This window comes from Mercenaria mercenaria, chromosome 10 (genome assembly GCF_021730395.1).
Source record: "Mercenaria mercenaria strain notata chromosome 10, MADL_Memer_1, whole genome shotgun sequence".
Classification (NCBI taxonomy): Eukaryota; Metazoa; Mollusca; class Bivalvia; order Venerida; family Veneridae; genus Mercenaria; species Mercenaria mercenaria.
The window spans coordinates 13067932-13095422 of NC_069370.1; the positions used below are offsets into that span (position 1 = coordinate 13067932).

General features: G+C 35.5%; 2 protein-coding genes across 2 annotated transcripts in view; both read right to left on the reverse strand.

The window, feature by feature from the left end:
- Positions 1 to 24750, reverse strand: part of LOC128546344 (probable UDP-galactopyranose mutase) — a 33810-nt gene extending 9060 nt beyond the window's left edge. The window contains exon 1 of the mRNA XM_053516766.1: positions 24567 to 24750. Coding sequence (XP_053372741.1) covers positions 24567 to 24750 — 184 coding nt within the window. The remainder of the gene's footprint in view (positions 1 to 24566) is intronic.
- A 91-nt stretch (positions 24751 to 24841) lies between these two features.
- LOC128546345 (uncharacterized) lies at positions 24842 to 26335 on the reverse strand. Its single transcript, XM_053516767.1, has 2 exons — positions 25556 to 26335; positions 24842 to 25294 (listed from the first exon to the last, which is right to left on the reverse strand). Exons 1-2 carry the CDS (start codon positions 26333 to 26335, stop codon positions 24842 to 24844), a joined length of 1233 nt encoding a protein of 410 aa, XP_053372742.1.
- Between the last annotated feature and the right edge of the window lie 1156 nt (positions 26336 to 27491).

Genomic DNA, 27491 nt, shown 5'->3' on the forward strand with positions numbered 1-27491 from the left:
ATACGAACTAAATCACCAACACAATATACCAGACCAATTACGGCAAAGCGCCTAGCAGTACAAACGAACACACACATGCCACAGCAAGTCCACTAACCCAATAAGATTAGTTTCGGTGCTGCTTTATATACGAGCCCGAATTGTACTACACATTTGTACTGGTTCAACATTTGCATATATATACTCAAATCTCTGTTTTCATGTCTCACAAATCAGTAGTGACATTTTAGTCTTTTTTACTGATTGGGACCAGAGAAGCTATATTTTCTGTCTCTGAAAGTTAACTGGATTTCGAGGATACCACTGGCGCCAGATCAGAAAGAAAATGCCTCTGTACATATTATACCCTACCCCTAGGTATTCTATAAGAACCATGGTCGTGAACGGGAAAATATACTAACCCGTTTCAAAAGCGCATTTCATACCTAAAACACGCAGTGGGGTAAATGTGTACTATGGATATCAAACAAGTGGTAATTTATCTTCCATTGTGCATCGGTCACATTTTTCAATACATCTTATCTTAGAAAAACAACGCGTAGTTTATAGTAATTTCAACATTACACAAAAAACTTGCTTGAACTTCCCTGGTGAAGTTCCGTTCTAGATTACAAAACCATTCTGATTGGCTGTTGTAAAAATGTATGTCAATCGTCATTTTACTACACGTGTTCGCTAAAATGTGAAAATGCAGCAAAATGTGCAAAATGAATAAAATATACAGAACAGACGCAGACCAATGTACGATTTCAAATTAAAGATCATATACAAGATGAATTTCATTCATCATTTCGAGTTTTAGTGTAAAATTTTGATTTTTTAAAAATCTGTTTTTGTTTGTTTACGTTTCGCCAAACATGTGCGCACTGCCGTGACCTCTAGACCGGATGTTCATTAGGGAAGTTCAAGCAAGTTTTTTCTGTAACGTTGACGAAAGCATAAAATATGTTGATAATCTCAGCAATATGGAATATTGAGACAATGTGACTGGTGCACGATGGAAGATAAATTATCGCTTGTTCAATATACTAGGTACCCATTCACCGAACTGCGCGTTTAAGTTGAGAAATGTACGATTGAAACGGGTTAGTGCACTTTCCCGTTCATGACCATGGTTCTTATAGAATACCTAGGGGTAGGGTATAACATGTACAGGGGCATTTTCTTTCTGATCTGGCGCCAGTGGAGGATACATTGAATATATAGAGATAGTTTGCATTAAGGGATATTATTTATATTCAGAACAGTTGACTTTACCATACGTGAGATCCGCTAGGATACAAGTTCGCATTATAAAGTAGTATATAGTAGAGAGAATTTATACGAACTAAATCACCAACACAATATACCAGACCAATTACGGCAAAGCGCCTAGCAGTACAAACGAACACACACATGCCACAGCAAGTCCACTAACCCAATAAGATTAGTTTCGGTGCTGCTTTATATACGAGCCCGAATTGTACTACACATTCGTACTGGTTCAACATTTGCATATATATACTCAAATCTCTGTTTTCATGTCTAACAAATCAGTAGTGACATTTTAGTCTTTTTAACTGATTGGGATCAGAGAAGCTATATTTTCTGTCTCTGAAAGCTAACTGGATCTCGAGGATACATTGAATATATAGAGATAGTTTGCATTAAGGGATATAAATATATTCAGAACAGTTGACTTTACCATACGTGAGATCCGCTAGGATACAAGTTCGCATTATAAAGTAGTATATAGTAGAGAGAATTTATACGAACTAAATCACCAACACAATATACCAGACCAATTACTGCAAAGCGCCTAGCAGTACAAACGAACACACACATGCCACAGCAAGTCCACTAACCCAATAAGATTAGTTTCGGTGCTGCTTTATATACGAGCCCGAATTGTACTACACATTCGTACTGGTTCAACATTTACAGACACCAAACAAATGTACTGTTATTTATCGTATTAAAGGGGTGTGTGTGTGGGGGGGGGGGGGGGGGGGGGGGGGGTAATTGCATGTACAAAAAAAAGAGTTAGCTTGGGTGCCTGTGACCTTCTAAAATTCTTTTAATGTATAATATGTATGCAAAGTTAATAAGATATACAAAAATTACCACAAATGGTCTGACATTGGAGCTAGGGGTCTGGAATTTGCACGTGATACATCAATCATTATGAAGAACATTTGTGACAATTAATTTTAAAATCCCTTGATGAATGACAGAGTACTGGACAAGAAACAGAACATGACAACATATAACCTCTTATTGTGGCCTTGATCTTAGAACTAGGGACCTGAGTGTTGCGTGTGACATGTCGTCTCATAATGTGAAATAATTTTGTCAAATATTTACAAAATCCTCTTGATAAGGTGCACAGTTATTGATCTGACACGAAAGGTTTATAATATGGTGAAATAAAATGTACAGTATGTGTGCTTTTTTGTTTTTTTAACCTCTTATTGCGGCCTTAACCTTAAAACTAGGGACCTGAGTGTTGTGTATGACATGTCGTCTCATAATGGGAAATATTTTTTGTCAAATATTTACAAAATCCTCTTGATAAGGTGCACAGATATTGATCTGACACGAAAGGTTTTCAATATGGTGAAATAATATGTACAGTATGTGTGCTTTTCTGTTTTTCTGTTTTTACATATTTCCCCATAATCAAAGTGATCCGAATATCATACCCCAATTTTATGACATTATTTAAAATTATTTAACGTCTAAAATGTTTTAATGCAAACCCGAAACAGATAGGGTGAGTGTAACAACGATTCTCGGGGATTCTGAATATATTATATCACAAAATGAACACGCGCCATTCTAGCATAAAACTCGTGAAAACTAATAAACGAATAAATTATCCTGAAACGTCATTAAATTTACAAGAAATGCGGCGGAATGTAAGCATTGTTTGTCCACGTTTACGTCATTTCCTTAAATTACCTACTTTGGGGACGTAATGCGTTTACGCTTTGCCACGGAACGCGCATATATATTAGGTGTTTGAACCGCACATGGGCTTGAAAATCTCTCTCAGACTGTTAATACAAGTTTTTCTACTGTTAAAACACGAGTACAGGCTTTAATCTACATTATCCAAATAATTGAGGTTGCATTTTTTATTTCCAGCTTGACAAACTTTCAGCACTTCCTAACACTAACACCACCTTAACAGGTTGATGTCAATAGATATGATGACAAGTATATGTTTATAACAGCTCGTGTTTTTAAAGAGATGAAGTTAACGACTTTAAGTAAATCTTGTAAACTGCGACTTAACTGCTCAATCAAACCGAGTCTGCAATTTTCACTATTTGCATTGTTCTCGGTTCTTCCGAGGGATCTACTTTTCAGATTATATTTACACTTATATATCAAAACAATATAAATCTAGTTCATCTGCGCCGACGGTTGATGAGAAAATGTGCGTTGTAACCTTTTACTGCCCATCGTCTGGCTGTTCCACTGCCTTCTCCTCTGTCAGTTCTTTAGTAAATTAAATAAAAAAACACGTTTGTCTTTAATTTATTTCTGTCTAAGCTCGACCAAACTGTGCCACTACATAAGACCACAAAGTCTGGAAGCAGCTGTGTCAGATTGTTAGTACAAGATTGTTTACGCTGAAACGATCACAATCGTCACATTAATCGTTTATGAATCGCGAATTTTGTTATCATTAGATAATATTTTTTCTCTCCTCTAGCACAATGCAGCTTCAAACACAGGCGTCTGCATTATGGACATTTAAATGAAAAATAGAAATTTGAACTCTGTTACTTGCATTTTTATTTGAAACTATGTGAGTTATCATGCGAAGACAAATCCTAATTCCTTACTTAAATTGACCCGATGACATTATTGTAACTTATTAATTGTTGGACTTTTAGATAACCAGGTACTGACTGTCCGAAGGAAATTGGAAGGAAAATCGTTGTCTTGCTTCCAAAAAGGCCTTGCTGTCAAAGAACGATGTCGTGAAAGTAGGTGAAATGTTTTGCAGGCTATAAAATCTTTTTAAGGATGGGCTCTGAAATAACTTGACAATGAAGTTACAATTGGACAACGCTTTCAACGTCTCGTGAACCCTATCAAAATCTCAAGGACCGATTTTGGGCTGATGTTGGTTACTACGTCGTACGCGAAGTATTGAGCGATTTGGGCCGATCTCAACTGGACATTTACGCTGTTCATTGATGTAGGTTAAATCTTTTCGTAATCAGAAACATATACTATTGTTTCTATGGAAATGAAAACATAACAAACTTACTGGCATATAATGGCCTCATTTCCGAGTTGACGTCACTTTAAAGACGTTAACGTAATAAAAGATCTCGCCGAAATAATAAATAAATATCGTTGGTGTTGGTGTTATACGATTGGCCGATGAAACGTGATAAAATGACCACATAGCACGTTTCACGACAATCGTATTTTAGAAGAAATATTTAATTAGAATGTTCTTTACTTCAGTAAATCGAAATACGTTACAAAACATTATGTTGACAAATACTTAATATCCAGTCTAGCATACCATTTGAAGATGAAATATTTTCTAATTAAATGTCGATCAAAGTTCTTTTAAATCAAACTGGAGGTATTAGTACTTATACGAAAATGTTCACTTTTTGACAATACTATATCAGTCTCAAGAACTTGTCGTGCACTGCCTTTGCAATGTCTCAACCTATAAATAACTAATTTAAAATTGAAACCTATATATTTCAGAAAATCGTAATAAATCTTTTACAGATATAAAAATAGATGTGATCCTGAAATAAAGTAATACTTCGCAAGATTTCGTTGTTCTGGTTACAAGTGTCTTCTGCCTGGGTTATGTTTACATTAATCGGAACTTAGAATAATTTACAGTTAGACCCTATCATACTGCGTTTAGGGAGCTCATTGGTCGAGTAGTAAAGATCCGTGGTTTTGAATAACTTGTCCTTTACCGTTACGGTTTCAAAACCTCATTTAGGATGTTGAATTATTTTGTGTGAGGAAGTCATCCGGCTAGCTAACGGAAGGTCAGTTGACCCAGGTGCCAACCCTTGCCTGGAATAATGCCTGGAGGGGAGCCTTGTTGTTTTTTTTTCTCAACCAAAACAAAGCAAAAGCTGGAAAGTAGCCACGTGATATATAATGGTGTCGATCTGACGTTTAAACCAAACAACAATCTACTGCATTTTGATATATTATGATGATATTTCACATCTTAAAAACACAGATGCAGTTTTCAAAAAGTAAAACAGCAAACTGTATAAATAAGTGTGCGAATGTTTGGGACATTCCTAGTACGATACCTACGTGGAGAAAATACACTAGATGATCTAATATGACTTACAATGAAGTGTATAATTGTGATTATAGACTTGTGTTATAATCTGTAAATTAAAATATATTTATCGCTGCCAGTGTTGAATAAAAAAATGTATTCAAACGACACATTCACTTGCTGTTTATAAGTGTATTATCTCTATTTATATGTAAATTGTGATATTTTGATTATAACACTACTTTTAATGTTGTAACCAATAGAAATTAAAATGATTCTTATAACTCAGTCATAAGAATTCTACCTATACCATCAATATGAAAACCGTTGAGTCAAAATTAATTTAAAGGGCTTTATACGCAATTATTTTAATTATTATTAAGAATTTATTTTGCTAACTTTATCATCTTAAGTATGCTTAAAACGACATTGATACACTTCTAATTCCTATTTTCAATTTTATTTTGGTTTGGTCATATGAATGACATTTGAAGCATTTCAATTGTATGTTGTCAAGCAATTTTGTTTCAGAAATAAATATTATATTATATATAATATTGTAAAGCTTAGGTAATTCTGAACATTTAAATGATAACACCGGCATCAAAATACATAGTAGTAACCTAAGAAATAGTCACAGCTCAAACGGGTCAAATTTCCTGCCTTTTTTTCGACTTAGAAAGTGTACCCGATCGGGATTTTCCGACGGACTTTGGTTGGTCCCCAAGTAGATCTACCAAACGGTTGGCCTTGACCCGACCCCTAACTCTGACCTTAAAAAATCAACCGCTAAAAATGAGGAAGTAAACAATTTCAAGTTCCCAGAATAATGCACTTTTTCAGATTTTCTCTTTTCACCGTTTCATTTTTCAGCTCTTAGACTACCAAATAAAATCATGTTTGTTTTTCTAAAAGGCTTAAAATGATTGACACACCCAGGCAAAACCAATAGGGGTTACGCAGTCGATATGCAAAAGATTAAGGTCAGACACGAACATTTTCCCTCTCACCTCTCGGGTCCCGGGTGTCGGATATGTCCTTGATATCGAATTTTTGAAATTACTACATAAAAAAAGACATTCATAACCCCCTGGTTGGGTCAGACAGGTCTCTAGAGGGGTTCAGGACCCGGGCCTGAAATCAATTAAAAAAGAGGTCATTTTCAATCAAATATAACGACAAAAGTACGTGTATTTGTAGAAATTTCCACTAACTTTTTTCATAGAGGCATAGAACAAGGATTAAACCCGAGCGCCTGGGCTCGAACATTGGTGCCAGGTCCAAACGTAAAAAGAAATACGAAAATATACCTTATTTACCTAAAAAATATTTTTCAACAACTAAAGTAACACGGTTTGGTTGATATGTATTTCTATGGAGATAAATAGATTCAGGTAAGTTTTGTCAGTCTATACGATCTGTAGACTTGCTAGAGGGACCATATTACGGTAATTTCTGTCGCATTTTTTTTTGTCGAAAATTTCACCAATTTCATTTTATTATGAAAAGCGTCTGGAACAAGATATCAAATTAAATTTCTTTTAATAAGTAGATGGAACAATCATTTAAACGAATATGAAAATAATTTTCACCGACGGACACGCCACCAGAAACATTTGCTGAGCTTGCATTTTTTGCTTGTAAAATATTAGCCGTAAAAAAAGGAAAACGTGCTTATATAATCTATTTATTTTGCGTCTATAACTATGAATAGAAACTTAAAACTTATTTTTATAAAAAAAAAATATATAATATCTGAAGGTTGCAAAAAAATCTGCCAATCCGTCTGTACATAATTTAGGATAAAAGCTGTACCTCAGTACTTTTCCGCACGGAACAATTCCGTGTTTTTCATTAACTTCAAATTATGGTAGAACGTTCCAAACACAAGCTATTGTAATGAAATAACTTTTATAAATTAAATCTAAACATTGTCTAGAAAGATATGTAATTTGTATGTATTTACCGTCAAACCGTCTCAAAATGTACATTTTTTGTGAAATATGCATACTTCATATATTAAATTTAGGGATGGACCTTGTTGGAAGAGTCATATCTCCATAAACTTATGTCGAGTTTTAATAAATGATACATTGTTGCAAAGGACAAGCCAGTAGCTACAGAAAGCAGGCTAAATCGGGTTCGAACTAGGGGTCAAGGTCATAGGTCAAAGTCCGGTAATATTCTCAAAATATGAACTTTTCAAAGCAGTTAGGGCAGTCCAGTGACATCATTTGAGCAATTCTCACGGCTCTCCTGTTCGGGCCAGCTTAGTCTTGGCCAATACCCTCTCGCATAAAACAAGTTTGGCCGTATTCTGAGACCTGTCCTGAGCCCTGATGACATCAAATGGACTTGTAAGTAGTTTGAATGTAAAGCTTAGATATCTACCAACATGTCCATATATGGTATAGGTAGGTACCCGCGATGTAGAGACTCGAACAAAAGTCAAAATCTTACTTAGTGTCAATATCAATGGAAATTCCGCACTTCCATGTATTACCTTTCTTGACACCAATGGCCAAATCAGGTACTCCAACATCGTGTTTTTTTTTGTAGTCAGGACCCATACCTAGTCGACGACGTATAAAACTGATACATGTTTTGGCCAAACGGGATTCAACTGGGTCATAAGCCTTCCATGGTAAAAAGCCGTATTTTCTAAAATGGAGGCATATCTTTTAGCCATATATGACATGCCCTGACCTCTAACGCCACCTAGGTACTAAAATATGGTCTCCATCGATAGCCAGGGCTTACACCTATACAACCATGTAGAATATATGTATATTTCTTTGGCATAAATGCTCGAATCCGGTCGAAAATCTCTAAGTCATGGTCATATACGAAGCTAGAAGACAAAAACTGTCCTTATTTGACCCTACATACCTACACGACCATACATGATGCATGTATATATCATGGTCATAAGGGTTCAAACCGGGTTCAAAGCCGTCATGACATATTTCCTAAATTTGACCATTTTCCGGTGACATTAAATGGCTTTGACCCTTATGGGTAGGTCAGATACTGAAACTTGGTCTCATTCGATAGCCAGGCCTCATACCAGTATGACCATGTATAATATATATATTTCTTTGGCATAGGGGCTCGTATCCGGTCGAAAACCTTTTAGACATGGTCAAATACGAACTCAGAAGACCAAATATTGTTCTTATACGACCCGCCCCAACCCCTAGGGCTATCCAGTGTATTCGAACATGATGTTTAATGATAGCCAGGATCCATAACTACACATCACTGTATGATACGGGTATATGTTTAGGTGATACAGGGTCGAACTTTATTGAAATTCTTTCCGACGTGGTCAAAATAGGCAGACTTTCTAAGTTCGAACACTACCTTGTGACCTGCCCTGATCCCTCGGGCTATCCTATATAACCGATTAGGGTATTAATCTTTAGCTAGAACCTATGCCTACAAGTCCATGTATGATACCTGTATATATCATGGTCATAAGGGTTAGAGCCGGGTCTAAACGCTTTCAGACATGGTAAAAAATGTCATATTTTGCAAGTTTAAACACGTCGTCGCTGTGTTTTTTACGAAGTGAAAATGTACTTTGCACCGAAGAGGGAGCAGTTAATTATTATACGGCGACTAGGTATGGGTCCTGGCTATACGTATAATGTGGACTGGTTCTCAGCTTCGTTTTATAACGTCAAAATTATTATGAGAACATTCTTATTTTGTTGCAGTCATTATTATGAAGGCAATTATGTTTGGTAATCAAGATTTCATTGTGCGAATGATGTTCGTTTTTATCAATTACATAGCTAAGATCTTATGTATTCCTCTGTTTTTTAAAGTACTGTTGATCTATCTTAATATAAACGATGTCTTGATAACAACAAAAATGTAACAAAAATTAAATTTTACAATTTAAAACAATGAAATCAATTTAAATTAAAATATTTGCATTTGAAGTTTCGTGATTAATTTATAACTGAAACCTTTTAATAGGGGATGAAAGTCCCCGAGACGGTAACGTCCGTATATAGTTATTCGTCTTTGTTGTCTGCATATACTGCGACAATTTTTGCGATTTTTTCCGGTTCCGGTTTATGTACACAACGCAGACTGGTTGTCTGCATGAACATCCGAGCACCCCGAATCAGTCACAGAAATTCGTAAACCGCGCAAACATGATGAAAACTGAACATGCAACTGAAAAACACTTTTAAAACAGTAAGGAAGTGTAGAGACTGTCAAGTTTCTGCGTGGAGTGCAAACAAACAAATAAAATTTCCTAAAGCCAGTGCAAGAACGCGGTGAATGACGTCAACATCACGGCTTCCCATAAATTTTGCAAAGTATGATATTCGCTGAAAGAGGTATGATGACACTTCATGTAAGCTTTACTGTTTAGAGCGAAGCTTCACTTTCTTTTGAGTGTTGAATAGTTCTTCGTAAGTAGATATATAAAAGATAAATCCCCATGCTAGGCAGTGCCTTAATTCATATTATTTCATTAAAAAATCACTGACTAGTGTCATTATTAAAATGATATAATATTAATGTACATACAAATGGGGATAATGCACTTGGCATACTGAATATCAACTAATAAAATGTCTTAAATGGCGGATATCCCCTCCCATAACCGTAAAACTGAATGCTATTAGGATACAAATAGGACGATATTTTCAAATTTTTATTTTGTAAAGATGAAATATGTATCACGACAGAACAGTTTCTATATTCATCCTTATCTTTTTGTCTTTTTTTGTGATTCACTTCCCTTTCATGACCCTCTTTTAAGTACAAACAAGTATACATTTTCAGACAATCAAACTTGCACACGTGATTCTCTAGTACAGGGAAATTTGTACTCACTTTGATGAGTTAGACTGAAAAAAAAATATACCCTTATGGTCTCACATTATAGTGACAATGTAACAACACAGTTAGTACGTGTACTTTTATTTCTAAAAGAAGAGAAGTCACACATGTTGTACGCAATGCATTTTCTAGCATTCTGGTCAGGAGTTTCCCTTATTTTTGTCGGTGCTGGAAAACCAATTCTCGCGTACCAGATAGGATTTTCCCGTAATTTGGTCCGTTCTAGAAAAACTCGTCTTACACTTCGGGCTGTAAGAATACTCATGTGTTGCAATTTATGAATGAATATGTAAATTCATACGCTACTAGGATGAAATAGTGGAGAAATAAAGGCATTTCTTTTATTTAGTTTCTTCTACTGGTTGAAGAATACGGTATGCAGGAAGAATATTTCAATAGCTGAAGGTGTTGATTGAAATATATGGCTCTCAGGTAACTGTTTTTCGGTAACTCGACTGAGCCTCACTGTTTATGACTGGAATAATTCTCAGACTTATTTCTTTTATAAATCTAAACAACTATTCGGGTATTTGTTTTGTTTATACCACTTGATATAAAGCATAGCTAAAATTCACTCGATCATCATTTATTGTAACATGACCGCGTTTATTTAAATAAATCGTAATAAAGCACATTTAAAAGAACTCTATCATGACGAGAACAATTAAATGTATTTACTTTATATCATGCTCGCCTATCCATAACCAGGAGCTCGGATTCTTTGCGATACGTATGCTCCCCGCGGTGATCGGCTAAAAATCTGGGAAGTATTGGTAAAGAAACACCGCACGTAAATACGCTGTTTGAAAAGTATCGGTAATCCCATTAAAAACATCAAAATATCGTCATTACACCATATATAACTTGATCGTTTCTGAACAACAGCATTGCATAAAGTCATTAACATAGTTTGATTTCTGTTCTATGTATGTTGAAAGTAACTACTGTTGTTGAAGCTGTTTTTATTTAGCTAAGAATTGCATATCTCATATTACGTTGACAATGATTGTCTCATGAGGAGATTGAAGGGGCTAATAATTATCTTGCTAAAATTATAAACATCCACGAAGCAGCAGACATATTGTGAATGAGTTTCGGTGACATATTTTAGTAGACCATTTCCCACATAGGGGAGGTGTGGCAATATGGCTATGTAATTGATAATGCTGCCACAATAGTTATATTAAAGTTTGTTCATAGTTTTGTGTCCTCGCGCAATTTCACTAGGATATTTCACAATAAAAATGAAAGATAAAAATGCTGTCCTTATCCCTAATAAGTGATCGGAATGTGCATGTTGAAGCCGACAGTTATATATACGATTTACCCATGGATGAACCAACGACCCGAGAAACAAGTGCAACGCATTGTCACAGTATTCATTTAACTTTGCTACACATATAGACTTATCTGTTTTTATATTTCATGTTTTTCAGTGATTTATTGAAATATGAGAGTGGAATATATCTAGAAATTTCACAGTGTAAAACATTAGATATATTTTTCATTGGTAAGAAAGTATAAAATAGGTAAAGTTAGTCAAAACATGACTGTACTGTAATAAAAATGTCTTTGTTTTACATGTAATATTAAAATATCTTTCACTCATTAACACCATATCTTACATTTTCACTCGTGTCCAAGCCGCTCGTGAAGATATTGCATTTGGCGTTCACTTGTGAATGATATTTTAATCTTACAAAATCAAGTTTCCTCTATCTGATCGGATTTATGAAAGTATCATTTACTAATAAAAACTATAAATTATATACACAAGGTATAATAATTCAATTAAGGCGTAAATTAGTATGAACGTAACCGCTGACGTCATCATTCTCTAGCGGCTTCCCATGTCATCGAAGTCACTTTGGCATCTTTTGAATTTTCCGTTGACGAGAAAGGAGTTCTCTTTTGACAGTTTATATACATGTATATCTATGCGCATATCGTCCTACAACATTTTAACATAGACTTCAACCAACGCAACATTCCTCTTTAGTTTTGCAAGTCCGTAACTTTTTCATTTCGTTTAATTTTTATTGTAATTTGCAACCATTCTATTTCTCGATCACTAAAGAATGTAGTGATCATGATATTCTGTGGAACCGGAATTTCATATGATTGCTCATTTTTATTGTTGTGGTGTTGGACCAGGTTTTCAAGGGGTTCTTTCGTGTTTCTCCTCGGCAAAATCAAGAAAGGCACATTCCGTTTGTTTGCTACGACGTGAACAATTTAAGTGTGATGCAGAGAAGTTGAAAGTTAAAAATGCATAATTGCACGAAAGTCACTGCATGTTAACACAAAGTGACACTTTTTAAAAGATTCTCATGTATACACATGATGTATTCGCAGAATAAAAAGACATATAATTTCAATCTACTCTTGCACAATTAAGAGGAACACAACACCAAATTGTAAATTAAATTATGTCATAAAGCAGCAACGCCAACAAAGACAAAAAGCAAACAAACAAAAAAAATAAGGAAAGAAAGAAAACTTTAAAATGCTGCGCAAACAACTGTTCTTAAAACATTAAAACTGAAAACATGGAACAATCGTGCATTGCAAGAAGAAAACATGGTAAAATAATTACACGGAACTAAATATTGATGTAACGGTTTCCTGTGGAATCCAGTTTAGCTCGTGTCATGTCCGTCTTTACTAGGTCGCATTGCCTGGCGTCGTTTCGCACCTCGTTTGTTATTGTCGCCCGTCGTATCGAATGTCGTACATCGGCCTAGAAGAGTAGATGGGCAACACACAACATGACCCGAGACAATGCGACACGACACTCGATACATGACAGAAAGGGGGACAATATGACACGACATCGTGACAATGATGTCGCGCGTCTCACATTGTCAAGCCTCATCTTTTGTAGTTTTGCACGACGACCTAAAACACGATGGACGATGCACATGAGATAAACATGACTCCAGGTTGTTTCTTTTATATATTTATAAGGTCACATGAGTGTTTTTGGCTAAGTAAATCATCACTTTGCATCAATCTGGGCTGGCACTTACACCCGTGCACGAAATGTTTAAGCAACATTTTGCTGTTTAAGTAAAGTATAATCGTGAAACAGCATAATGACATGTTATGATAGAACGCCGTAGAGTTGTCGCATGCCTAAGAACTTTTGTCAAGCAGCTTTTTGTACGGATGGAAATAAGCTCTTCAATCCATTGCCTTGGTTACTTTGATTAAATGGCCACCTAAATGACAACCATTCCAATAAGGGCTAAGTCTGGTCTAACAATGTGTCATTGTGGTTTGATTCTTTCAGCACACATATTCTTACATCAGAGGTGCATAATTTGTTTGTTTGTTTGTTTGGGGTTTAATGCCGTTTTCAACAGTATTTCAGTCATGTAACGGCGGGCAGTTAACCTAACCAGTGTTCCTGGATTCTGTACCAGTACAAACCTGTTCTCCGCAAATAACTGTCCCCACATGAATCAGAGATGGATGACTAGTGATTTCAGACACAGTGTCGTTTATCAAATAGTCACGGAGAACATACGCCACGCCCAAGGATCGAACTCACGACTCCGCGATCCGTAGACCAACGCTCTACCTACTGAGATAGGCGGTCGGGCGTAAGGCACAGAATTCAATAGCAGTTTTAATATAAATGAAAATATTTACGTTCTCCATCGTCGGTAACTATTTTTATCTCCAGTTCCCGTGAAGTATTTTTCCGCGTTTTCTTCTTGCAATGAACGACTTTTTCATGTTTTCAGTGCACTATTCAAGTGAATTTTGACTGATAATTCTTCACTCAAGGCTGACTATTTGACATAACAATAACAAGTATTTTGTTTATTTGTTTATTCTCGTAAAAGATAACCCTTATGAGATGAATATTCAGATTTTGGAAAGTGACATTCAATCTGATACTCAGCGAAAAAGGTGGCAATTTCGGTAAGATGTTGTATTTAGTGTTAAGTTGTTTTTCGGATATGTGTTTCAGAAGCTGTAGGACTAACTAAGAACAACTGTTACAATGAATAAATAAGTACACATTTCTAATATATAGATCGCTATAAACTTGCTGCAAAAGAATAAGCGAATGCACTGGTTGTTGCATTGTGCTTATCACGGTTAAGTGTTGGCTGTTTAAGCTCATTGTTGCTAAGAACGTTTTGTCAGCTTTACATGAAATTGCTGACTAGCCAAATAAAAGTTTTTGGTATTTTAAGTGTTACTTCAGATGATTAGTTTAACGTAAATCGCTTTAATGGATATATATTTCAGAAAGTTTCAGAATTTTGATAGAACTGCTCTGATAACATGATAAAATGTTGTGTTTTGTATTTTGAAGCAGTTAACCCCGTCTCTATTAGATCTAGGTCATCCTTCTTTCTCTATATAGAGCCGCGAATTTGTTTTGAGGAATCAATTTTGACAGTTTCTGCGTCACTGATAGTTGAGATCGGGCGGAACGTTACGGACAACCACCCTAGACACAGTGAGAAAAAAATAGAGGGCAGTCAGCCATACAAAAATAGGTGTAACAAAACAATGGATGGTAGGTCAACTCGCCTTACTCCATTGTGTCCTATGTCACCCCTCCAAAATTTGTTACATTCAGTTTCATGACGCTTTGACAATATGAGACTTTAGTTTATTAGCTGTATTTACAAGAAAAAACCTTGAGGAATATATTGTTATTTTATTTACACATAAGCGTTCATTTCAATAAATATCGAATGTCAATTCAGGATTTTCAATAATTCACAATATTCAAAAATAATTTCTATTTCATTGTCTATTCATCATTAAACAACTGTTTTATATTAACGCGATATAAAATTATTTATCTATTTTTAATATCCATCATTTCTAAAACTAAGAAAATTAGCAATTTTACTTAAGCTGTGCTGTGAAAGCATTTGAAGTTTGTAAGAAAATAACGTTTTACTTTGGCAGTGTTGTTAAAACGTGCGCTGTATTGAAACGTTTGACACTATTTGGCCGTGATTTTCTGTTTTGTTTGTTGTTGGTTTTTTTGCGTTCACTGTCTTGTGAAAGCTTTACCCATGTTACATTTACATCTGGCTGTGCTATGTTTACTTCATCTAGCGATATAAAAACGTTGAGTATTTCTAAATAAATCTTTTGAATTTATTAAAATACAATATCTTTCTTTGTTTAGCTCGTTTGGAATGCCGTCAAATACTAAGACATGTATCCCACATTTCTTGTTTGTTGTTATTGTCGTTAGGAACATGGAATTAGTGAATAATTGACTTACTCACGACATAGAGTGAGGAAATAAAGTTATTCATGTTTCCCATCGTCTGCAAACTATTTTTATCTATACTTCATGTTTTCAGTGCACTATTTTAGTGACTGTTAACTGATAATTCTTCACTCGAGGTTAAATATTTTACAGCATAACAAGTATTTTGATTATTTGTTTATTCCCTCCCACCCATCGTTACATGCATATCCAGTTTCTTGATAGTTATTGCTGATTGCTTGCAGCATTATTCAGATATTGAGGACAAATTTATATTTTGTATTTGACTTGAATGTGATTTAAATAAGAGAATTTAGTTCTAGAAGATTACTCAGACCAGGCACTACATCTATATATTTTATGGGCTTTTGGCATGATTGAACAGAGCAGTTTCTTGATAATTATTACTACTGAGTTAGTACTCGTGCATTATTAGAACACGAAAGGCCGATACATTTAACACTTGGCTTTGGTGAATTAAATATAAGAATATTTGGATTCTTCATGTCAGACGCGATATCTACATTTAGAAAAGTAAAGTTCACAAATACGCCTTTCATTTCATATCCATATATGTATGCTGTTTTATCCCATACAATGTTAATCATTCGTTATCAAATGGAAATCATTTCCTGAGCTAGTTTACATCTTATTTTGATTTTAACTCGATCGTTTTATTATCTTTTAGGCTGATAATTTATCACTTTTTATTTTGTTACTGTTCGAAGAAGCTGAGAGAGCTTATATGCTGTTAAACTATTCTAGATTAGATGAATTCAAGTTATTACATTTTTTTGTTTCATTCGGAACACATTTTTACTGTTTAGATTTTCATGAACATATGGTTGTATCTTTGCCTTAAAATTTGATAGTATGTTTTCAGGCTGAGGAGTGGTGTTCAAAGATAAAGATTACCGCATTTTACCACACTTCTACAGGTCATTACCACATCGCTCAACAACGTGCCAACTTGCAGTTACAAGACAAATATATTCGTATTTTTGTACATTGGAAAGCTGTCGAATACTAAGACATCTATCCTACATTTCCTTTTTGTTGCTTTTGTAGTTAAGAGCATGGAATTCGTGAATTATTGATTTACTCCCGACATAGAGTGAGTAAGAAGCGTTCATCATGGTCAACACCTTGATAGAAAATATAAAACACAGATGTTGGCTTAAACAAACGTTGGTGAATACCTGGAAAGATCAAGGATTTTTTTATGCAATTATTTTGCGTGCATCTGTCCGTCCTTTGTCATCAAATTCTTTAAAATTGTGATATAAGGGTTTGATACTCTATTGTAATTATTCAAAGTATTGCCTTAGGGTCAGGAATGGAGACGCCCCTGAATGTAAAATATATATACTATACCCGTATGTTTATATATAAGAAACTTTGAAAATAACAGATAAAGCCATGATATTTGGCGTGTCACATCAGTGTTTGTTTCTATCAAGATTGTTCAAATCATTGACCTAGGGTTAAAATTGTCACGCCCCTGGATGTGACATGTGTAAACTTTATGCAAATATAATTATAAGACATTTTGAAAATCATTTTCTCTGAATTCTTAATAGCTAAAGCCTTGATACATTTGTGTGCTGACGCCGAATGAGGCAGACGTGTTTTCTTTGCCTTTGAATCTTGCCATAATAACTCTGCTACTTGTGTGGAGATTGTGCCGAATTAGGCATATAGGTAGATGGCAGAGTGCTCGAACTTGATATGTAGGTCAAATGTCAACCTAGCAAAATGAGGCCAAATGTCTAATTTGTCCTTGTATTTTGTGTAAAGAGCACAACTTTAAAACTGTTTATAGTATTGACTAAAAATAAGAATACAGTGTTGGTGATTTGACAATTTCAATCCTGTAACAATCCATATTTCTCCAACCCCTTCATAAACAGCACACTCAAATTTCAACCTACCTTAGAAAAATGATTTAACTTCTTGTGCTTTAGTATTTCTTCAATTCCGCTGCAAACTCAAATCCTAACCCACTGCCACATAACTTAACACCCTGCTGACGCAACCCAAAATATATGTCCTTTATACTTGATCTCTGGAGCACAACTGCAAACTCTTTAAAATTAGGTACATGTATTTACTTTAAACTAGGAATATAGGCGGATGGCAATGAAATGATTTTAACAGCAATCCACGTTACTCCCACAAACATACACATTAACCTCACAAAACGCCTCCCCTCCCCACCCACCCACCTTCCCCCATCCACACAGACAACAACAAATCGAGTTTTGATAGATAGAGAATCTACCGGTATTTCAATAACAAACGTTAGAATAATCGAGCATGCTGTCGAAAGATTGGTTGTAGTCACTATGTTAATGATTTTTAAAAAGTACTAAACATCACAAATAAAATGCATTCTCCATGATAAAATCATGAATAAAATAGGTTCCATAACCTTTACTTTCATTTTGATAAAATTATACCCCATTTTTATACTTGCCAATTTGAACTACGAAATTATATCTATTACTGACATATAGTATCACATTAGTACATATAATAATTTATACCCTCTGATACAAAGTATATGAGGGCTGTTTTGGAGATGCACCTGTCCGTCAATAGTGCTTCTAAATTACTGAGAAGTTTTACATCAAACAAGTGAAACTGTCAACCTCAGTGCGCACAACCAAATTCAATATGTCAAAGATCAAGATCACACAGTAGGAGGTCAAAGATGAATGTGACCTTTAACTGATGGGAAATCGATCAATAATTGAAGGATACGTAGGTCTACAAATGTCAAACCAAGAAGAACAATAAATAATTGCACGTGACCAGTTCATGAATTGTATTCTTTTTTAGGACAGCAGGTCAAATGTCAATATCACAGACAACTTGACCTGACAACCTGTTTCCGACCAATAACTGACAAAATGCTTTGGCCTTCATCAAACGTCATATGAGGATTACATGTGGTCAGAAGATAGCCCTGATTTTTTTTTTGAGGTGGGAAAGATCAGTATGTCAATGGTCAAGATCACGGTGAGTTAAAATCTGACGAAATCTGAGCCCTTCATATGATTATTGAATGTGGTCATTACATTTTTTTTCTCTCAATAACATAAGAACACTTCATCTGTTTAGCGTTGGTGCCCTCTATTGTTATGGGGGTGGGTCTGAATGTCATGGGTCTATTTAAAAGTTACCGCGTGACTGAAAATAGATTAAGCTAAGTAACCAAATTATGCGTTTGGCTATAGTCTAGAAGGGTAATGTCATAGTCAGTTAAAAATGAAACAAACATTTTTAATCTACGTTCTGTACAAGTTTGCGATTGCATATGAGAATAGGCGTCACATTATGTGTCTGCAAAAATGTAATAATGAACTATTCTTACTCAACACAAACAAACATTCATTTAAAGACAGTTGAAACTTTAGACATTGAAAATAAAATCACGTTATCTAAAATTCAAATTTCTGATATCTGATATTTTGTTGTAAGTTTGTCATTATTTCTATCGTTGTCCATTACAAATTACGCCGACTAATTAAAAGGTAACTGGCTGGTTTTGGAACATGCAAATATTGTTTGTACAATATTGTTAACGCAGGCAAAGACAGAATCTCATCTCAAAGACTTAATGTATGTCTAAAAACTACGGCATACAGTTTGGTAACAATTACTACCTCGAAATGAGATTTTTTCTATAACTGCGCTTTAAAATACCAAGAAATCATCTGAAACATTCATTACACGTTCAATGTTCCTTATTCATTTTGAATTAATGCATCCATCAGTTTATTAGTCCCCTACTGGTTGAAAACAAGTTTCTGGGACAATAGGAATGCGCTTTTCCGTCCGTCCGTCATTCTGTCCGTCCGTCCTTCCGTCCGTCCACAATTTCGTATCCGGTCCATAACATTGTCATTCATTAAGGGATTTTAATGTTACTTGGCACAAATGTTCCGCATGATGAGACTCTTAATGTTCCGGTATATCCAGGAATAATCCACCACATAATACAATTTAGTCCTTCTCTGCACAATTTAAAATATTAAAAAAGACTATTTTGTAAATTCTGGCATTCTTGTAAATGCTTCAAAGTGACTATACTAGTTTTCTTTATTTCATGTCTATAAAGTTTTATATATTTCTTATATCTTGATTTGGAATCACTAAACAGTTTTGTCAACTTAAAAGTTTCAAATCTAAAGTTTTTACTTAAATACCTGCATATTTTCTTTCGTTTGTTAGTTTTGTTTTAGCCCCGCTTTGCAATAGAAATTCAGTCATGTAATGTTGAGCAGTTTACCTAACAAGTGTCACTGGATTCTGTACCGGATGAACTCAGTTCTGTAAGGCAAGTGCTAAGTTCCCTGTATTGTACACGCGTAAGTCTATTGACTTCAGATGAGATTTCTTTATTGAATCGTCATGGAAAGCAATGGCCAAATCCAGGTATCTGACTCAAGACCCTATGATCTGGTTATTGAGATAATGTTGGTTTTTTATATGTTTTTATAATACTACAGACTGAGTACTATTTCTAAAATTAATTTTTTTTTATATAACTTGAGTTTTACTCACAGGAAGACTGCACACATCAGCTCTATGATCATAGTAGTATGAACGCGCAGGTGGATATTAATCTATGTTTTATTGAAATTCCATCCAAAATTATCGTTACATGGAAAGTGCAATATAGATTTTAGGCAATTTCTGAAATATTAAAAGAAAACATTCTCAAAACGGCTAACAGTTTAAATAAATCAATATGGGACAATTTGGGCCTGAATTTGTTCTTAAATATCATTTTAGTAAGCAATGCTAGTGGTAACACATTTTAAAATGTGTTACAGAAAAAGGATCACAGTCTGACAAGTAAAGAAGCATATTGTATTATTATATCACAAAAAAAAATACGTAATATAAATTATGTTTCTGCAATATTTTCTGAATAAGAGATGCAATACAACAAGGTTGTTGAAATAGAAATTTGACATGTGTAATGTATATTACATTTTTATTCTTCCATCAATAAGTTCTTAACTCTATGTCTGCGAACATTACAGACCACATAAAATTGTTAATTCATTGATAACAATTAATTACATCATTTTATTCAGTTTTAGTGGTCTCAGTATTTTATTCGTTGTTCCTGACACTGGATCATTTAATGCAAGTTAGCTGAGCACATCCAGGTTTGAGTTAAAAATAGTACCATAAGAGTAAAAAAAATAATATACCAAAATCACTGAGAGACTTTAAGAACAGATTAAAGCTGTTTGCTGCATTTAAATAGATTTGAAACTTAGAAACTTGTATTTTTAACAAAATTGTGTCATTTTGTAATATTCTCATTAATATTCATGAATAGGAAACGTTGTTGATTAATATAAAAATGCTGCTATTTTAAGATCAATAAAGGCTCGATTTTGACACCATTATTGTTTTATGACCGAAACTGACCAAGATATTACTGATTATCATCTATATGGTTGTCATTTTTAAAAAAATGAACGGTTGCCATGGAATACATGTAGTTCAAAAGTGTTTCTTCATGGGAAAATTTATTTTGAAAGACTTGGTCCTGTTGAACAAAAAACAAAGAAAAGTATCAAACAGGGAATGCCACGCACTAAAAGCGCAGCCTCCTCAAACGAACCCCCCATCACGCAATGTGGTACCTACGACCAAAGGTCTAGGGAGGGGGTGCATGGATAGACCTTATTTGCCCCCGTACTATTACTGTTAAAGACTTTTATAAAGTAAGCTTAAAGATAACGTGATGTGTTTACCTTGAAGATCTTACGAACAAACTCAGTCGAACCGAGTCTACTTTTGTGATGCTTGATTGTGTGTCATGCTTCAAAAGCTTTTTTTCACGTAAATTTAACAAATCATCCTAGTAAATTTAAAAATGATTTGACAACATAAGCGATATCATGAGATGACCGACAGATTGACCAGAAACCACGTATAGCAAAATCCTTTGATAATCAAAATACTGCCAGTTATCAGATGATGTACTTTCTAATCTTGATATTGAAGCAAGATAAAGAACAATGGTGTTTTACCAAAGGCATAAGAAAGTTAAGAAAGATCGTGCTGTAGAGATTATTTAATTAATGAGTATTAACTTAATTGTGACGTGATGCAGGCGTCATTTATATCTATTCGACACCTCAGTTTAGTTTTGAATATTTATAACGTATGCCTAATGATGTACATGTAGATTGTATCTGCCTAATTCGTCTTTTGTATGTAAAAAAGTAGGCAGACGAACAAAATATGTTATATATATTTTCATTTCTAAAGATTTTAAAATGTGGGTTTTACCATACAATTATCAAAGAATTCTATTTCTAATTGTGCAAAATAGTGAGGAAAAAATCAAAGGAATATAAATGTAATATTAGCTAATTTTATTAATTATTTGCAGGGCCTAAAATTGCGGAATATTATTTCATATTTCATGTTGTTTTTTTTTTTGTTGTTGTTTTTGTTTTTCATTTCAATCATGAAAATGACAATTTTACGTTGTTTATAAGTGACGTCATTATTGAATACAACGTCCGTCGCAATCATTATTATCATTCTCCTGAAGATCCATAATAATGGCGAAACCGGTTGAGATAAGCAAAAAAATGCATTTCCTTCATTGTTCTTGTCGCTATATCATCCGTATTGTTCAGCAACAATGCATTTTGGAGATATTTGCCTACTGACTAATTCTTAATGCTGCTTTTTACATATTGTCTGCCTAATGTTGAAAACAGGGTTACACATAAATTGAAATCCGCATATTATTTTAAATAAATTGATAATCTTAATGCATCAACTTAATTGAAAACACAAATGCTACTATGTTTTTAAACACTCTTATCTGCTTCATTTCTTTAATTAAATTGTTCACATATAGGTAAATGTTGCAGGAAACCCCTAACAATCTTGCTTGGTAATTACGTATCATTTTATAATGTAGCGCTGCAAATGCTACTGTATACATATCGAGTTGAAAATTCATAGCGGCGGATTTCTCAGCATCATACTCACAGCCAATATTCCACATAAAAAATATTCTTATATTCCACAAATAGTTTTGCGACATGGAAAATGCTTATATTCCGAAAAGAAAATAAACAGCCGTTATCGAATACGTGAATGCTAAAATTATTACTGCTGAACATGTCACTTAAGAAGTCTTTCAATACTTTGCAATTATCGACGTGCAGTATCAACAGTCCACACATTTTTAAAGTTTATTTACTTATACATATATTATCCTGGTTATAATATTACAAAAAATATAGAATACTTTATATAACTTTTATTGTATGAGCTTAAAATCAGTTTGTATACGTTAGGAAACATAATTCCCGAAAGGTATGCTTTGACATTCATACTTTACATTCAAATGATCTGTTACATTTGAAAAGGCATAACAATCTACAACTATATTCAATAAAGTAGAAGATTCTTTACATGGAGTTAGACGTTACACTATATTCATTCTAGTGTTGCAGTCAACTGTATACTAAGTAATAAGCACGTGATTAAAAAAATGTCACCTTACTAACAAAAAGTCTCATAATAAATAAAGCATCGTAACGAAACCTTAAAACAGACACAAATTATTTAATACTTGAATAATATAAATGTAGTAAAGTAGCAACACATTAAAACGAAGGAAAGTCATCAATTAAATAATGACGAACGTAGGTTAAATATTGGTATAAATGAGACAACTATTAATGTTTAAAATGCCAAAAATGATCTTATTCCAGAATACATGTTTCGTACATACGGTTATGTTGTTATACTTAAGTACTTTACTTGGATTATATTTGATGTTGCATTCTTCATTCGTGCATTTTCGATTCATCAGCAGACAGCTGACACTATTTTATTCCATTTCATAGTTTCTATGTTTTGATAATAATCGCTATCAACTACGTTTTCATTAAATCAGCACTTTTTACATTCTCGTTTATAACAAACAGCCTACATTGACTCCGATACTAAAGAAGCAAGACGTAATTCTGGCAATTTAATCTAGACATTTAAAGACACTCTATTCCTAAGTCATTAATAACACAATTATATACCAAGTTTGATCATTAGCATACTGAGAAAACAATCGTGCATGTAGAGTAAATATATATCATATATTACAACGTCCGGACCGCCAAAGAATTTTCAGATTTGTCAGATCAGCTTTATTCCTAAAAGCACAATATGGTGTCTGTGAACAAGCTCTTCAATGGGTAGAGTCCTACTTAAGGCCGAGAACTTATACGGTTGATGTCAACAATATATAATCATGAGACCGCCAGCTTGAATTCAGTGTGCCAAAAGGCGGTTGCCTTGGTCCTTGGATATATCTCACCTATTCTGAAACTATTTTGATGTCATTCCCAGTTCTATGTCAGTCGACGGCTTTGCTGATGACCATATAGCAAATAAATGCTTTCGTGCCACATCTGCTTCCGTATATCACTATCGGAAAGGGAATAAGACTGCTTAAAATACACGTTGTGTCAGGTTCGTACCTTTTAATATCACTAACGTTACATATCAATACAACGGACGTGACGTCATAACGTAACGTAATGCGGAAGACGTCACGTAAAGAAAGGCGGCAAATGAACGTCAATACTTTACATACTGGGGACCGCGGAAGTTATAAGGATATCTATAGTTCTTCTGAAAGTATACATACACATAAAACAGAAATGCACACTGAATTATAATCTCAAAATTTCAAAGTCTCTATGTAGCTCTAGTATTCTATATCACTATTCATTTATTGAAAGTTCCCTTTTTGGCACTTAAACAGTCAGTCACTTAATGAAATAGCACAAATTTCTAAAATTGCAATGTCTCTGTATTCTGTTTGTCACGCGAATCTGTCACTGATAACTGGAAAAGTCACTTCATTTCCAATGGATACAATTTCACTATGGGTCTATTCGTAATAACGTTACTCGTTCTTTTTTAGGCTGCTCTGGTATATCCGTCATTTCCGTAAATTTGTTCTTGCACGACCACAAGCTTCCATTGGGAACAGGGAGATTCATCATGAATTTGGACGACATCTCCAACGTTTATCTTTTGCTCGTTGATTCCCGTCGTCTGATGATGTTCTTGTAAGGCGGTGAGGTACTCGTGGCGGCACCTATCTCTGAAATGTTGTACAACCTTCTGCTGAAGTCTTGCTTGTCGAGATAAGTCTACTGTTAAGGTTAGTATTCGTCGCTGAATCATCTGTAGAGTTCTGGTACGGTAACGTAGTAAATCTCCGGCCGTAGAGAAGGTGAGCTGGAGTCAGGGGTTCTTGATCTGACGAACCTGATGTTACGTATGTGAGTGGCCTGTCATTCATCACGGCTTCTATCTCTTAGACGACTGTCTGTAATGCATCGAAACTGATGTAGGATCGACCCAGTATCTTCTTCAGTGTTGACTTCGTGAGATCAATTAGACGTTCCCACCAGCCGCCGTACCATGGAGCACGTACCTTTCATGCTAAGAGCGTCTTGTACTGTCTGGGATTCGAACAGGCGTTGTATATGGTTAGAGGCTGCAACATACGTGGAGGCGTTGTCTGAAATCATCAGTGTGGGAACGGATCTACGGCTGGTGAATCGTCTGAACGCTTGTAGGAAGTCCTCTTCGGAAAGGTTGGGTACAAGTTCCAAGTGCACGGCTCTGGTGAACGCGCACGTGAAGAGGCAGATGTATGCTTTGGACTCGTTGTTGGAACTATCTCGAACGTAGAGAGCTCCGGAGAAATCTACAACAGTTACAGTGAATGGTGGTGCATCTTTTACTCTGTATTGCGGTAATGGAGGTGGGTCTGGGGCTGAGTATGCCTTCCCTTCTGTTCTACGGTAAACAAGACATCTACGAAGTATTGTACGAACACTCTGACGTATGGAAGGTATCCAATACTTCTGGCGAAGGTAAGTAATTACTGAGTTCTGTCCTGCGTGAAGTCTCTCGTGGGCGTCGGCAACAAGGAGTCAGGTAAGTGGATCTTTAGCCGGTATTAGATATGGGAATTTAGTCTCTTCATCAAAGTCTGCATCGTGGAATCTCCCTCCACATCGAAGGAAACCATCTTCATCAAGAAAGAGTCGTAACTGTTTCACAATCGGGAGTCGGGTCTAATTGAGTCTCGAACGTACTGTTCTCAGCTTTGTGATCTCTTCCTGGTAAGTATTATGTTGGCAGCTGTGTAGTAAGACTACCTCTGCTTTCTGTAGTTCATTAGTTGTCAGTTGATCATGATGTGGGTAGGTTTTCTCTCTGCATTTATTTATGAACCGTAGTACATACGCTGTCACTCGTTGAAGTTTCGTGTACTTGCTGATTTTAGTTACGTCAATAAAGTTACGTAACTCTGTACGCGATTCTGGTGAATCTTGTGGCGGTTGTCTCCCTTGTTCATACTCTAATGAATCACTCGATACTGTTGTCATCACAGTCGCATCGTTATTATGCCATGCTGGCCAATTTAATGGTTTGGTTATCAAGGAAAGACCATTCATCCAGATCTTGCTGTTGGTAAACAGTGTCGCTGATATACCGCGTGTCATTAAGTCAGCGGGGTTGTCTTGAGTGGGGCAATATTTCCAATTCTGGGAACAGGTAAGTTGTTGAATCTCTTTAACTCGATTTTTCACAAATCGCTTCAATGATTTGTTGGTTTGTAGCCAATGTAGAAAAATCCGGGAGTCAGACAACAGGTAGGTATTATTTGAACCAATATTGCATGAAGACTGGAGATGGGTGGCTAAGCGTGAACCCACCACAGCTGCCATAAGTTCTAGGCGGGGTAACGTAAGTTTCTTCAGTGGAGCTACACGGGTCTTTGCCATAACTAAGGTAGACTGGTTTGATGTACACAGGTAGGCTGTAGCACCATATGATAAGGTACTAGCGTCGACGAAAATATGTAGAGACATCTCTTCTGTTGTAGTGATACGGTCGTCTGCTGCACATGGATCTCTGAAGTAGTATCTGAACGTGGTGTTACTGACGTGTTGATGTCTGCACAGTGCTGACCATTCTATAAACGTGCTTAGGTAAGACTGTATCCCGGGAGTACTTCTGTTGCTAAAGTTCTTGTAGTAGGATTTTTGCTCTAACGGTAACTGGACTCAATAAGCCAAGCGGGTCGTAGATACGGGACGAATGTTGAAGAATCTCACGTTTTGTGATCACATCTGTAACGGGGACTAGTTTTGCAGGAAACATCATATCATCTGTATCTGTATTCCATAACATACCAAGTACTTTCGTGTTTTCGTCTGTTTCAAGCACTTTCTCTGACGTAGCTAGGTTCCTCATTTGTTGACTGTTTGAGCTCCATGACCGAAGGTTAAAACCAGCTTCTGGCATGAGATTTCGTGTGTTACGATAATATGCGAGTGTATCCGATTCTTCGGGAAGGCTTGTCAATATGTTGTCAACATACAGGTCTCTCTTAAGGATCTGGCATATCCAGTTGTTGTTGTCTTGGAGATGCTTCTGAATCGTCGCATTAAGTATGAAGGGGGAACAGGTAGCACCAAATAACACTGCCTTAAATCTGTAGGTTTCTAGGGAACTATATGGGTCGGTAGGGTCACTTAACCACAGGAATTTCGTCTAATCACGATCCTTCTCGTCTAATCTCACGTGTAGAAATGCCTTTTCGATGTCGGTAGATATGGCGTATTTGTGAAGTCTGAATCACACCAAAATACTGGTCAAGTTGTTCAATAACGGGGGAGTAGATTCTAAGCAATCATTCAAACTTGGCTGGTTCCGGGATTCTCTGCAGCTACAATCGTACACTATACGAATGGGGGTCGTCGTTGAGTCTTTTCTGATTTCATAGTGGGGAATATAATGGACATCTTCGGAGGCTATCTCTGAGTCTGGGACCTTTTCTATGAAGTCTCTGCGAACTTGTTCTTTTATGATTTCGCTGTACTCTCTGTGCGTCGTTTCGTTATGAAGTAATTGGAGGGTAAGGGAGAGTGATCTAGTTTCCATGGCAACATAGCGGAATAACGTCCATCTTCGAACTTGATTGCAGTGGTCTGGTAAGTCTGTAGGTATTCTGTACTTGATGGA